Source organism: Cuculus canorus, chromosome 1 (assembly GCF_017976375.1).
Source record: "Cuculus canorus isolate bCucCan1 chromosome 1, bCucCan1.pri, whole genome shotgun sequence".
NCBI lineage: Eukaryota > Metazoa > Chordata > Aves > Cuculiformes > Cuculidae > Cuculus > Cuculus canorus.
In genome coordinates, this window is record NC_071401.1 from 130,665,724 (window position 1) to 130,681,050 (window position 15,327).

Here is a 15,327-nt window from a genome sequence, read left to right on the forward strand (position 1 = left end):
TTCTGCCCACCTCTGTAAGCAAGTAATTGTGTGATTAACTTCTTACCATGTGTTGTTCCAGAAGTCACCTCTGTAAATGTTTGCAAATTCATTGACCAAATGTGTTGATCTAATAGAATGTGACAGAATTCAAATGTGTTTGTACCTGGAGAACAAAAACAGGTCAGTACTAGCTCTGAGTTGTTTCTTTTTCTTCTTTCTCCTTTAAAGCAGTTTGAAGGGAAAAATACTACATGGCTCTGTGGCCTTTGAGGTATGGAGCATCCTACTATTCCTCTTTAACAATAGTCTTTTAAATAAATAAGCAGCCTATTGACTCAGACAGTGAGATTTGTCACAAGTTCACATGAAAAATACATTTAAAAGACTTATCTGTCATGTAACTTTTGAAAACTATTTCCCTTCATTGTAACTTTGTGGCAATTAAGGCCACTGATTTACACGATAGCAATTTAATCTATTGTGTTGAGAATCAGGCGGATGTGACGTTCAGTCTTTATCTTTCCTTTTTAAGTGAACAAGAGTTCCTGGCTTGTACAAAAACAAGAAAATTCAGACTAAAGCCAGTCCAGTCCTGTCATCTGAAGGAATATGGGAACAATGGTGTTGTAGGCTACAGGTGGCGACTGGTGGAGCTTCTCACTCATATGCAAGAGGCGACTCACACAGAAGAAGGTATATTTATTTCTAATTAAGCCAGTGATAAAATTATAGGGGGTTATATAGTGACAGAACTTACTTTATTGTAATCTGGTTTGTTAGTGACACTTGCCCTGTTAGAAATGGGTGACACTTCAAGTCTCGATCATATAACAGACTGGGAGGTAGAAGGGTCTGAAAAGAAGGGTTTTATAACCTGTCTTTTTTATTAGCCTGCTTTGTGAAACTGTACAGTTAACAAAGAAAAGCAATATCTGATTCAGTCACAATAACAGTGATGGGCTAAAAATACACTAGCAAGTGTATAGTCTGAGAATAATGCTTATTGTTTTCTTTACCACTACTTTGTAGTTGCATTCCCATGCAGTTGCTGCTTCTTAGCTATCTTGCAACCGTAACAGCCTTATGTCAGTTTGGCATTTGCAGCGTTGTATTAGATGGCATTTTATAACAGGTCCTTCTTTCTCTGTCTTTCATAAATAAGGCAAACTCAGCATTTATTTATGTGGCTGTGAATTGGAATGTGGTTATAACGGACAGCCAGCCATACCTGTTGGCTGATGCAAAACCTTTATATTCTTTCCTGTCGTGGGTGTTTGGGCAGGGTGCAAATCTTTTCCAGCAGAAATGACTTCTACTGGTGCCAAGGTGGCTGATCCAGACTGGTGTGCTTCTTCATGTCAGGCTGTGTGATAAATAATGCTGTGTATTGAAAGGCTTTGTGCATGCAATGTATTAACTCAGGTAAATTGGAATATGTGTTTTTGTTGAGTTGCATTTCCTATGCATTTCCTGCATTAAGTGAAAATGGGATCAAAGAATAGTTATTCTCCTATTTGAACTATTTGAAGAAGAACAGATGGGTAACTATTACTATGAAAGTTTGCACGGGTTATGGCTTTCTGAAATATTGTAAAACCTCAAAAGAAAGGATAGAAAATGGTGAGGTGTTGCAAAACAGACTAAACACCCCAAAATTAGAATATTCTAATCTCTTGGTTTTTCATTTTTGACAGATGCTTGTCTCGGCAGTGCTGCTAACAAACCTACTGCTAGCCACTGTAATATCAGGTAGGAAAACACATTTATTTTCTGATATCTAGGAACTGTAATACGTTTTCACAGATTTTTTTTCTGTGAGATTTCCACTCCACCTCACCCCCCCTTTTTACCCACCTAATCCTGCAATGCTGGCTCAGGCAATATGCTCATCACTCTGAAGATGTCGATAAAGTTACTTCTGTCTCTTTACCTTGTAACGAGCATTATGCTGAGTCACGAAGAGGGTCTGAACTTGGTCGTGTTTGGCTGAACAAACTATGTGACTTTGCTACTGTCATATTGATTGTAAGGGAATTACAGGTAGGCACAAATTAATAACTACATGGCATTCTTCAAAGGATTGCGACTAAAATTACCCATGTAAGTCTGGGCCACTAGAAATAAAGCAAAAAATCTGTTTCACTAATGCATGTAATAAAAAAACCCCAAACTTCTGTGCTTGATCCTATGGACTGCCATGCCAGGTATACTGTCTTGAAGCTAGAACTAAAGATCCAGGACACACAATGACCAATGGTGATAAATTACTCAACTACAACAAGGTTGTTTAACATTACAACTTATGTTGTGTTTTGATATCCAGGTTCATCAGGTTCTTTGCTTCAGGAGTCAGCACTTTCCCGTTGCAGCCTTTTTGGGAATGACCACATTAAAACTTTTGATGGGTCTTTCTACGATTTTGCTGGGGACTGCAGTTACCTCCTTGCTGGGGACTGTCACAAACGCTCCTTCACAATCCTAGGTGAGTCTGAGCAGATACCAAGAAGTAACAAATGCAGAATGTTGCAAGCCTGTGGCATTGCCCTTGTGCCAGGTCCCATCACTATGAAGAAAAGACCAGAGTCTTTCTGGCAGAGTTGCCCTCTGCCAGAAAGGAAGCACCACTGTGTAAAAAGGATCTTTTTTTTTTTTGTTGTTTTGGTTTTTTTTATTTTATTTTATTTTATTTTATTGGAAAGTAGGATTACTTCTGAGAAAATGTTGTCCCTTTGGCTTCTGTTATCCTATGGTAATATAGATCATACATAACTAAGCTGCCAAGAAATGGAGATTTTCTTACTGGCTCTTCTGAAAAGGGAGAGTGAGATCATTTTTAATTCTGAATTTGCTAGAGGAATGCTGGCTGTTAAAACTGAGTACAGGAATAAGGGCTATACAGATCTGTAGAAGTACTTTTACCTGCATGCTAAATCCCCCCTATCAGAAAAATCCTGTCCTTCAGGGCAAAAGGCCTTTGAATTAGCATGAACCTCTGCAGCTTTGTTCTTGGGGACAGGCAACAGAGGATAAGAGGACCAAAACTGTAGATTACTTTCATACTGAACTCCTTTAGTAGATATTCCTTTGTTCACTAATAACTGTTCTGTATTAGTTATAGTTGGAGTTTTTATTGACTCCAAGTAAATTGAAGTAAACTTATCCCATCACTCTGAGAAGGAACTAAATGCCAATTTAAATAATTTTCTTCCTCAACTTGAACATCTTTGTACAAATGTTGTATACACAGAAGAACTCACCAGCATATATGAAGTATGAATTGATTGCGCTATTTTGTGTGAACAAATAAATCATAACCCCCTCCCCCCCAACCGTGAGCAGACACTTTATGTTTATTTTGGGCACATAAGCATGGTATAATCTATTTTTGACTCCTGTCCTAGGATACATGTGTGAATTTGGTTTGGATTTGGAAACCTGGCTGTGAAGTGCAATCTGCATTGCTGCATAAAGTGCTTAGGTCCGGGCAGAGCTGGCTACTCCAGGGAGGGAGGTCCAGAACAGACAACACATTATGCAGTGAGCTGCTGTAAAGTCAAAGCTAGACAGTAGGCAAAAGCACAGAAAGGACTATGTCAAAGCCCCCACCCCATTCTCTCTCAGAGGCTAAGAAAGTTGTATCCATATCTACATGCTATTTCTTTTGAAAAATTCAGAGTGAGTTGTCCCTCAGGTTGGATAGCATCTGTACCTTGAAGACCAGTTGAAGTGGCAGAGGGCTTGTCAAGAATGAAGATATTCAGGCTCACTTCAGTTCAATGGTTTCAACCCTCTTTTCTTACCACTGAACTATGGGTTATTCTTGGGAGTAAACAAGGAAGGGAAAGAGCAAGGCAGATCATTGGGTACATCTCCTGTGGAAACTCCTGTGTGCATGGTGGGCTGGAGAATTCACCGGCTTTAAAGACAGTAAGGGGAGAGTGTGAGTCCGCAACCAGTGCCAGGTTGTGTGCCAGCCAATGGCTGATGGCAGCCCTCATCCTAGCACTGTCTGTCCATTTTGCATTAAACAACTATGTGATGAAATGGATAGATGGCTTTTGAAACTGTTGGACTACTTGCTCCCAGCCCTGCAATGTGTACTTACAAGTTGTCCTCCTGAGTCCCAGAACTAACAATATTTCCTTATTTATCATCTATTCAGGTGACTACCAGGATGGGGAGAAGACTGGTTTCTCTGTGTATCTTGGAGAGTATTTCAATCTTCGCTTCTCTTTAGAGGGTGGTGTGATGCAGGAAGACAAAAGGTACCTGTGGGAACAAGTATTCCAGCAGAAAAAACCCTGATGGTTTTTGGGTGTCATATTGTGAGAAATTCCTGTTTTTCTTCACAGCGTTTCCATACCTTTTGCCTCCAATGGCATATTTATAGAGAAGGAGGCAGGTTATTGTAAAATATCCAGCGATGAGCATGGCTTTGTGGTGAAGATCGATACCGGTGGGAATATTCAGATACTCCTTCAAGAAAAGCACTACAATAAGACCTGTGGGTTGTGTGGAAACTTTAATAAATTTGCTGAAGATGACTTCAGAACTCAGGAAGGTAAGACTACAACTAACTGATTGTATTTTTTTAATGCTGTGCATGCATTTCCTGATGGGTGATTCAATAAGGATTTTGCTGATCTAGCAAAATGTTTCTACAAAACCTGTCAGGTGTCTCACCTTGAAGCACTTAAAAGCTGTTTGACTAAGTTCTTTCATCTTCCTTTCTCCTGAAAGGAAATTGCTGTCACATCTTATTCCTAAGAAAAGCCCAGATGTCTGAACTTCACGCTTACAGAAATCTTAAATCTTGAAATGCAAAGATAAAACCACTGGCAGAGCAGTGTACAATATAGCATATGAGGAGACCATTTAGGAGAAGATCCTGCAAAAAAAAGATGTTAGGAATGATAGTTGATTCATGAGTTAGACAAATGAGAGTAAGAATAGATAGTGTTGCAATAGCAGAATATCAAATCCTTGTGATTACGACTGGCAGGTTTGTGTTTGGATTTGTCATGGTATTTGTTGTATAAAGTGGTTACCTTTTAATGTCACTCCTCTGCCTATATGGGTTGTTGGATTGGAGATGCCTTTATATAACACCAATTCCTAATTAGAGGGAGAGACAAGACTGCTTTTGCTGCTCTCTATGCCTTTATGCAAAGTCTGCCGGTGTGTGTAAAGATTAGGAGTTTTGGGAAAAGTCTTGAATATGAATTTGGAAGAGTAATCTTGATTTGAAGTATTTCAGAGTGTCTTTTAATTCTCGGCACTTCCCTGAAGAGGAACGATTAGAGTAAAGTTAGTTAATACATTAATATGTTAAATTGATAATGTACGGTATGTATTACAAATAAATGATACAGAAAATTGAAAGAGGATCAAAACAACTTGCGAAAAAGTCTGGTAGGGCTCCAGAGATAAACCTAACTTAAGTATAGAGAAAAGAACTGAGTTTGTAGTATGTTGAAGTGATTGATCAGTCCTTCAGCAGTGTGAATAATAAGAAACAAATTCAGATCACAGAATTCCTTGGCATGGCTTGGATATCTTGATGTCTGAATATACTGAGATCTGACGTTTACAACTTTTTCTCAAGACAATAAATAGGAGTGAGGCTATAATAAAAAGCAGGATCAGAAAAGGAGACTGTTTTGTCTTGAAATATTCATACGTACAAGATTTCCTTCTGCTGCTCACAATTAAACGTGTTTCATGCTGTATTTGTTTAACTGTATGCTCCCTCTTAAAAAAACCAGTTCTTTTGCAAACACAGATGTCCAAATGTAATGAAGCACAAGACAAATTCACTGCTTAGAAGAGCTGAAAAATAATAAGAGAAGGTGACAGAGAACATGTGTACCTTTTACTGTGTAAGGAAGGCCATGACTTCTCTAACCTGCATGGACATACAGATCATTGATTTTAGCCTGAAGAATAATAGAATAGAATAGAATTGTATCTCAGCAATTCTGCCAGTTTTTTGTTCTGATGCAACAGACCTTTCATTTAAACTTATTTAAAAGGAATTAGAACTATTTATGTTTGAACTTTTTGTATCGGTGAGAGACATACTATAGAGGGACATACTGTAGAGGGACATGCTCTGCTGGCAGGGTGGTTCATCTGAGCGTTTCTTAACTTGCTTCAAGTAAAACCAGATTTTGATTAATTCAGACTATTTTTTTTTTTTAAAAACTGTGGAAATTAACTTTCAGGTAAAGCAGCTGAGAGACTTAATATTATTTAAATGAAAGATCTAGGCAGCCTATTGGTAGCCTATGAAGTATTTTACGCTTTTCTTTCCACTGCAGCTTTTATTTGCTCTCCTTTTAGCCTGATTAGATCTTGTAAAGGTCAGCCCAAACCAGGGTATGAGTTTATGCTGTAATGACTTAGCAATATGAGGACATTGAAGGTTTACCTTAAGGTTGTTGGCAGACTGAACTCTACCGCTAATGTGTCCATTGCTTCCTGTTCAAATTTGAGTATATTTTGATTTATCACATTGATCTCTCAGGTCTGATCCATTTATGTATATTTCTGGGCTGGATTTGTACTGATAATAAATACAATGAGATCTTTGAGCTTCAGAATAACATGTAATGGAAGCACAGTGCGCAAAGGAAAAAGACGATGATCTAATGTTGCCAAGATTTCGGCCTCTCATCAGAACCCCCCTGGGGAAAGTATGCAGATCTGAATGCCAGAGGCAAAGGAAGAAAAATGATGCTAGAGGTTTTGTATCCAGTATTGTGCTATAGCCAATGAACTTGTCAGACAACTGAGATGTGTTATACCTTACAGGAGTTCTTTGAAAGGCTGGGCAGGCACATCAAGATGTACTAGCCTTTAAATTGCTTTGATTTACACTGAAATGGTGAGCTGTCTACTTGCTAAAAGTTCTTGCATGGAGGAGAGGAGCATATAAGAACTGCTGTGATGGAAAGCAGCCTGCAGCTGAAATGGGTTTTCTTCTGTCTCTCACAGACTGTAGCTCACATGGTTTAAAAGCTGATGCGGTAGTTTTGTATCATCTGTATCTGTAAAATCAGATGAGCAAGGAACTCCTTAAACACAAAAAGGGAGCCTACCGAGGGTGGAAGCAAGGGCAGGTAGTCTGAGAGGAATACAGAGAGATTGTTTATGCAGCCAGGGACCAGGTTATGAAAGCTAAAGCCCTAATAGAATAAAATCTGGCCAAGAATGTTGAGGACAACAAGGAAAGTTTCTGTAGGTATGTCAGTGATAAAAGGACAATTAGGGAGAATGTGAGCCCTCTCTGGAAGGAAATGGGAGACTTGGTTGCTCTGCACAGGGAGAAGGCTGAGGTCATTAAAGACTGTTTTGCCTCAGTTTCCACCGGAAAGAGCTCAAGCCACACCACCCAAGTTGCAGAAGACAAAGACATAAATTGGGAGAATGAAGAACCACCCACTGTAGGAGAGGATCAGATGCAAGACCATTGCAAGAACCTGAAGGCATGCAAGTCCAGGGGACCTGATGAGATGCATCCATCGGTCCTGAGGGAGCTGGCAGATGAAATTCCTAAGCTATGGGTATCCATATCCATATACATATTTGAGTAGCTGTAGCAGCCTGGCGAAGTTCCCACTGACTGGAAAAGGGGGAAAATAGCTCCCCTTTTTAAAAAGGAAAAAAGGAAGACCCAAGGAACTACAGGTTGGTTGATCTTTACCTCTGCGCCTGGCAAGATCATGGAGCAGATCCTCCTGGAAATGCTGCTAAAGCACATGGAAAATAAGGAGGTGATTGGTGACAGCCAACACGACTTCACTAAGAACAAATTGTACCTGACAAATTTGCTGGCCTTCTACAATGTGGCTACAGGATTGATGGATAAGGAAAGAGTAACTGACATCATCTACCTGGACTTATTGAAAGCATTCAACACTGTCCTGCATGACATCCTGGTCTCTAAATGGGAAAGACATGGATTTGATGGATGGACCACTTTGTGGATAAGGAACTGGCTGGGTGGTCGCACTCAAAGAGTTGTGCTCAAGAGCTCAATGTCCAAGTGGAGACCAGTGATGAGTGATGTTCTTGAGAGACTGGTATTGGGAGTGGTGTTGTTTAACATCTTTGTTGGAGACATGGACAGTGGGATTGAGTGCACCCTCGTTGAGTTTGCCAATGACACCAAGCTCTGTGGCATGGTTTACATGCTGGAGGGAAGGGATGCCATCCAGAGGGACCTTGACAGGTTTGAGAGGTGGACCTGTGTGAACCTCATGACGTTCAACAAAGCCAAGTGCAAGGTCCTGCACCTGGGTTGGGGCAATCCCAAACACAATTACAGGCTAGGCCGAGATGATAAAGACTAGGGAGCGCTGGTGGATGAGAAGCTCAACATGAGCCAACAATATGTGTTTGCAGCCCAGAAAGCCAACCGTATCCCAGACTGCATCCAAAGAAGCGTGACCAGCAGGTCAAGGGAGGTGAGTCTGCTCCTCTACTCTGCTTTTGTGAGACCTCACTTGGAGTACTGCATTCAGTTCTGGAGTCCTCAGCCCAGGAAGGACATGGATCTGTTAGCACGAGCCCAGAGGAGGCCACAAAGAAGATCCGAGGCTGGAGCACCTCCCATATGAGGACAGGCTGAGAGAGTTGGGGTTGTTCAGCCTAGAGAAGAGAAGGCTCCAGGGAGACCTTAGAGCAGCCTTCCAGTACTTAAAGGGGGAGTACAGGAAAGCTGGTGTTCTCTTTATCAGGGAGTGCAGGGATAGGATGAGGGGAAATAGTTTGAAGCTGAAAGAGAAGAGATTTATATATTAAGAAATCCCTGGAGGTGTTCAAGGCCAGGTTGGATGGGGCCTTGAGCAGCCTGTTCTGGTGGAAGGTGTCCTTACCCATGGCAGGGATGTTGGAACTGGATGGTCTTTAAAGTCCCTTCCAGCTCAAACTATTCTATGATTCTATGATGTTCATATCTGCCTGCATAGGAAGAGACTAATGTGACCCCTTTCTGGGACTTCTCTGTGGAACCAGAGGACCAGATCCCAAATTTGTGTAGAGGTCAGAGTCATGATGGGTACAATCTAGCCTATAATAAACTCTGTCCTTTGTGTAGCATCACAGTTTGTCACGTTTTCAACAAAATGGCAGTGTTTATGTTGAACACAAATGAAAACATGATTTTTCCATAACATAGAGGGTTAGTTTAGTTTACCATGCTTTGGTCCTAAGAAAGTGAATCATAATACAAAACTTCATTATTTGTATTTGGATTGTCTTGGGGTCTTGGTGAAGTAAAAGGCAAAGCACCTGCTGTATTATGGGACATTACCACTTACAGCAGGTGAACAAAGGAGGTATGATAGAAAGGGTATTAGTGAACAGTGTGTAGTTGATTTTCTTTTCTCCTTAGAGTAGACATAGGAGGAATTTCTTCATGATGAGGGGGATGAGGCACTGGAGCTTGTTGCCCAGGGAAGTTGTGGATACCCCATTCCTGGAAGTGTTCAAGGCCAGGTTGGATGGGGCCTTGGGCAGCCTGATCCGGTGGGAGGTGTCCCTGCCCGTCACAGGGGGATTGGAATTCGATGATATTTAAGGTCCCTTCCAGCACAAACTATTCTATGATTCTATGATTTATATATTCATTCTGATGGTCTATAATCTATAATCTAGCTAATCATGACTCCTTACTGTGTTTTGGTGTGGAAACTGAGAACTAATAATCTGATGAGAGGGTAACCCATGTTGCTTCTTTATACACTTTTGATGCTCAGTTATTAAGGTCCTGAAGGCCTAAGTGATGTGCCTCAAGCTATGATACCCTAGCAAATTACATGGGTAGGACCCAGCTTTGAAGGCAGTGGCCTTAAGCAGTAGCTCTTGAACCTCAAAAAAAAAAAGCCTCCCCAGTAAGTTTTAGAGTTATGGCCACATACTTTCATTCAGACAGGATGATGGGTTGCTGAGTCACTCTTACTGACATAGTTCATTGCTAAAATAGTTTATCCTGCCGAGAAGTGCTCATGTCCTCTTGAGACGTACAAACAAGATATTTGTTGTGGTTGCTTTTTTATTGGATATGGCAGTAAAAACAAGCCAGCTGCAGCTTGAGAATTGGTTCTCACACTTTAAGTATAACTAAACTATAAAAAGGAAGTTCTCAGAAGATTTCCAAGGCTTTTGGTTTCTTTGTTTGTTTGTTTTCCCCCTACAGCCTAACGAAGGGCTTAATTTCTCCTCTGCTTTTTCCTGCCAGTTAGGCTCTAGTCCTTTAGAACCATCCTGTGAATGCCTCTAAGACTGGGAAATTGAACAGACTCTGGTTTCTGACATGATTATGCACTTCTAACTGGTTACCAGTCTTTGCTATGAGCAAAGAAACGTCGAGTCCTTTCTAGGTGCTCAGATATCTTGGCAGCTTTCAGCTGTGGTATTGGAGTGTTTCATGATCATTATCGTGAGCATTCTACAACTAGGGATCCAAATCCTGGGCCAGAAGAGATGACCTACAAAACACTATGGAGGAAATCTGACACAATGCAGGCAACTTGATCCTGAAATCTCCTCAAGGCATGCGCACATGAGCAAGTGGCCAAAACCCCATAGTCTTGCAGCACTTTAGCTGTAGAAGAGCAAACAGAAAGTTTAAGGTAATTTCTCCCCAGTGAGAGAGACTGCAACAGAAGTTCATGGAGCTAATTAGCATGCTCATAGCCTCAGTCTTTGCCTAGTCCACTTATCGTTTAGCTGTCTCACAGTGATGTTGCTGCAGTAAGCACTTGGGTGTCTACGTTGTCATCAAAGTTTATTTGTACGAAAGAGCTCATTCAAGTATAATACAGGGATATTATTCCGTTTGTTATTTGTGCATGTTAAACACACTTCACATTATGGAAGGAAAAAAAACTCAACCCAAATTAATCTAGCATCCTATTATGTTTCAAGGTAATGTTTTCATTCCAGAAGTAGTATAAATGCATAACTGAATATGCAACTTCTCTGTGTGTGGTACCTGTTATCAGAAGCTTTTAAAGCACCTTCCAAACTCACAGTGAAGATAGTGCAGATATTTTTCTTTTTCCTAAAAAAATATTAAAGAAGGCTATTCATCATATCCAAATTTCTTGATATTCTAAAGGATATCAGTAGTTTCATTTTGACAAGTCTTAAATTTTTGTTTCACCTAAGTAAAGATCTTGTTTTCTTTCTTGCATTTTAACTTGAAAGCAAAGGGGATAGATTCACAAGGGATTTTAGCTTTCCTTTACAAACAGTACAAATGAAGAAGACTTGCCTTCATTAAATGGCATTCATCCGAGATGCCAGAAACATGCATTCATAACCCACTCTGCTTTGTTCAGAGTTTGGAATCTAAGTTAGACATTTCTGTTGTGAGGAGCTTGCCTTCATCACGGGGATGTAGAGCTTTGGATATGGCTCTTTCCTTCTCTTATGCTTAGTATCATTAATTTTATATTTATTCAACCAGAGAGGGCAGGAAAGACTGCCCATGACTTCAGTATTTCATGTCATCAATTTGGTCCAAACTATGGTTATACTTTTTGTCAACCTTGCCAGTATTTTTGCTTGTCCAGAACCATGTATCAAGCTATGTAAAACTGTGTTAAAAAAACCACAAAACCAACAAAAGCCAAAACCAACCCCCTGACAAACAAAAATCCCCAATGCTTGGTAAAGAACCAACATAGAATCACGGAGTGATTTCAGATGGAAAGGACCTTAAAGAACATCCACTGCCATGGGTACGGACACCTCCTACCATATCAGATTGTTCAAAGCTCCATCCAACCTGGCCTTGAATGCTCTTAGGGATGGGGTATCCACAACTTCCCTCGGCAACCTGTGCCGGTGCCTCACTGCTGTCATCATGAAGAATTTCTTCCTAACCTCTAATCTAAACCTCCACCACCTCCTCCAACTCACAGTATTGTAGTGTCTCAAACAAATTGTCTCATATATTTTACACATGAGTTAACAGACCTTGGGAAAGTTAACCTGCTGGGCCTATGGCCATATGCAAAATCTGCAGAAAGCCCAGGGACTGAGGTCAGGGTTCTTGCCTCCCATTTGCATGCCCTGAGCACAAGGTGGTCATTGCTAACACTTCGCCTTGCCTAACCACCCAACTCAAAGTAAACAAGGAGCATACCAATTTCAGATTTCGAAAGGAAGTGGTGACTTTGAGACCCAGATGTCAGAGCAAACACTAATTCTTCTGTCAAGTGTGATCATAATCTATTTAAAATCTGATAAGTGAAAACAACTGTTCTGACCAAAAAAGCGAAAAAGGGATGAGGGAGGAGGAAGTCTTGCCCAAAATATGTCAGCATGGTCCTTGTTTTTCATTTGCTTGGTTTTGCTGGTTTTGTTTGTTTGTTTGCTTGTTTTCTCTCCAAAGAGACAGAGAGATAAGAGCAGCAATTAAAGCACTAAAATCAAAGTCTGACAGAACAGCCCTGGAATCCCTACCTGTCATGAGGCAGGGTCATCAAAGTGTTGGGATGTTTCTGGGTTGCAGGAAGAATGTGAGATCTCAGTTGTGCCTTAACAGCTACCTCCTGAACTCATCTTGCATCCTAAAAGGAGACTGTATGCTAACTGGTTTCCTAGGGGTCTCTTCTGTTGAGCAGCCAGTTTGTGCGCTGCTATCAGTCTGTACTACACAGACTGGTCCACTTCAGACGCTGGTTCTTTGTCTTGTTCCCAAATGCTTTGTTGCATTATGTATTGTGACAGCATCTATTTTCAACATACTTTCTGCAAGACTTGGACAAAAAAGTGCTTTGGCAAAAAATCCCATCTGGGCCATTCAGAGGATTTCTGGGTGTAGGTCTCTGATGAGCTCTGGCTAGGAGTTGTTTCTACAGAGTCTTGGCTGCTTAGAGAAAGAAGAAAACCTGAACATTGAAGGAACAGAAGGAAAACAGATCTCTGCTGTGTAGGAGAGGGGGACATTGTGCTGTGTGGTGGGTGTGCAGTGCCAGAGTAAGCAGCTGAGCTGCCCCGCTGCTCTGTAAATAGTATCACCTGCTTACTAAAAAGTAGTTTTTCTTAGGCTCTCTTTGTTCTCTTGTCCCTTCCACTGCCTTTCATTTCCTACCTCCTTGAGCTCTTCAGCAGAAGGAAATGGAGGTGTTCAGTGAACAGCAGCAGTGGTAGCAGCAGCTCCTCCTTCTGCCCAGAGCAGTCAGATGTGCTAGGGGTAATTCCCTCTCTGCTTTTCTTCCTGAAGCCTTCATCAGGTAGATGAAGTATTTCAAAATCACCACACTGATTGACAGGGCATATAATGCAGAGTATAGGTTGAACAGTACTCTCCAAAGTTACCCTTTGCAGTAGTAGCTTATCCCCAGTAGCCCAGTTTGTTAAGAATCTCAGTGACTCCAGGGTTACTTCATAGTTTCACATTTGAGCTCTTCTGATGATCTGTGAAACCTTCACGCCCAACTGCTTTCCACCTTTCCTGGAGTGTGGATTGCATCTTACTGTGTGTCTGTAAAGCCTCTTATTCAATGAAACCACAAGTACTCTGAAAATGCAGGCTCTATTGAATCTGTATTATTGGCAGTAATAACTAATGATATTCAGTGAAATATTGTGCATCTTTAGTGACTGCATTGTTTAGTGTTGAGGACAAAGCTTCTGGGCAAAAGCAGGCGGGCAAGCAAGCATACACGCAGAGTTTTGCAGCACTCTGATTTTAAAGTCATAATGCCTCTCCAGTGCTTTATCTGTTGCCATATATCACTTAAGGCTAAACTGGACAAGTCACAGGAAAACCCTACTGTCAACTGCTCTCTCTTAATTCTCTATTATCCTAGATTTTTACTGTCATATGTTGAGGAGACTTACCTGGGGCAGAACCTTGAGCAAACTCAAATCAATCAAGTATTACCTGTTCCAAGCAGATTGTAGCTTAATTCAAGAGCCCCAGGACTTCGTAAAAAGGGAGAACTGCTCTGGCAAGTTGCTGGCAAATCGCTGGTGTCAGTGGAATGGTCTGCTGATATACAAACAGGCGTTGGCAACAAGCATGTTTGAAGAGCAGGTTCCAAAAGGAACCCAAAACACCACCAAAAACTTTTGAAATTATGTAATTTGAAAACATTTTGCTTGAAAGTATTAATCATAGAATATGGCAAAAGACTTTTAAGATAGCATGATACAAGAGAACTACAAAAGAGAGATCAATTTACAAGCACCACATAAAAAACAATCGAATTAAAAAATAAGTGATCAGCATTTGAGGACCAATAGTTGTCCCAATGATCAAATCTTAACCTTTGGGTAGTGAGGATCTGGTGGTACCTGCCAGTGGGAAGCTCAACATGGAAATGCATTCAGAGCCAGAGGAACACTGCTACAGAGCAGAGCCTGTTTCCTCTTATACAACTGTTAGTGTAAGGCTGCATTAAAGCAAATAAAAGGGGATTTAGTTAATTAGGCACCTTGCTTCTCAGCATGCTAGATTTCATTGTTATTCCAATCTTTAAAATCTGTGGTAATCTAATGGCTTGTATTCTTCTCCTTGCTGTTTTTCTTTTCCTGTACTGAGTTCTGGCTGCATAGATGAAATTTGCATTCTTTTTACCATCTTTCTCTGTCATACTATCCTTGGAGTTTTCCTCCTTTGACACCTTCTGTGGGCCTAACATATGCTATATTTATAAGCCCCTAATTTCTAGTTTACAAAAAAAATAGTCTGCTAACAGCTACTGGCTTTATTACATCCGCCTTAGCATTCTCAGTATAGTTTTCATGACTGCCCTTTAGTTTAGGAGCAGTTTTAATGTTCAGTGTATTCTGGGTGTTTGTACTTAATGTACAGCAGGTAGCTCAATGGAATTTTTGTTATATATATGTGTTTATTATGATATAGTATAAAAAATCTAAGATATAAATATATAGATATATTTGGGAAGCATTTATTTTGTTTTCCAGACACAGTGAGGGTCATATTTCAAGATATTCTTCGCGTAAGGTATTGGGAATGCATTAACAGTGGCCGCTGATATTCTCACATGCGACATAGCAGAAAAGCAAAGTTAGAGAACTGAGAGTCATGAAAGGAACGGTTCTGTAACAGGTACCCACTGAAGCAAGCAGAGGTAGTCCTTGAAGCAGCCAGGCCATGGGAGGCAAAAAAGGGAGGAGGAGACATTCCCTTTCCGGGAGGATCCCCCTTCTCAGAAGATGGAGCAAGAGAAGATATGGTTTGCATCTCCCGGGAAGTGGTAGCCATACAGATTAACTCCTTCAGTTTTATGCAAAATGGGGACAAATCTTGCAAAGCCTCGTTCAGGAGCTGCTTGTAGTAGTACAGAGGAGCATGTTTCA

At 40.8% G+C, this 15,327-nt stretch overlaps 1 protein-coding gene across 1 annotated transcript in view; it reads left to right on the forward strand.

The window, feature by feature from the left end:
* The first annotated feature begins 520 nt into the window (after positions 1 to 520).
* VWF (von Willebrand factor) overlaps positions 521 to 15,327 on the forward strand; it is a 137,819-nt gene continuing 123,012 nt past the window's right edge. Inside the window, exons 1-5 of the mRNA XM_009569241.2 lie at positions 521 to 675; positions 1,677 to 1,731; positions 2,306 to 2,464; positions 4,145 to 4,247; positions 4,335 to 4,543. Coding sequence (XP_009567536.2) covers positions 1,677 to 1,731; positions 2,306 to 2,464; positions 4,145 to 4,247; positions 4,335 to 4,543 — 526 coding nt within the window. The 5' untranslated portion in view covers positions 521 to 675. The remainder of the gene's footprint in view (positions 676 to 1,676; positions 1,732 to 2,305; positions 2,465 to 4,144; positions 4,248 to 4,334; positions 4,544 to 15,327) is intronic.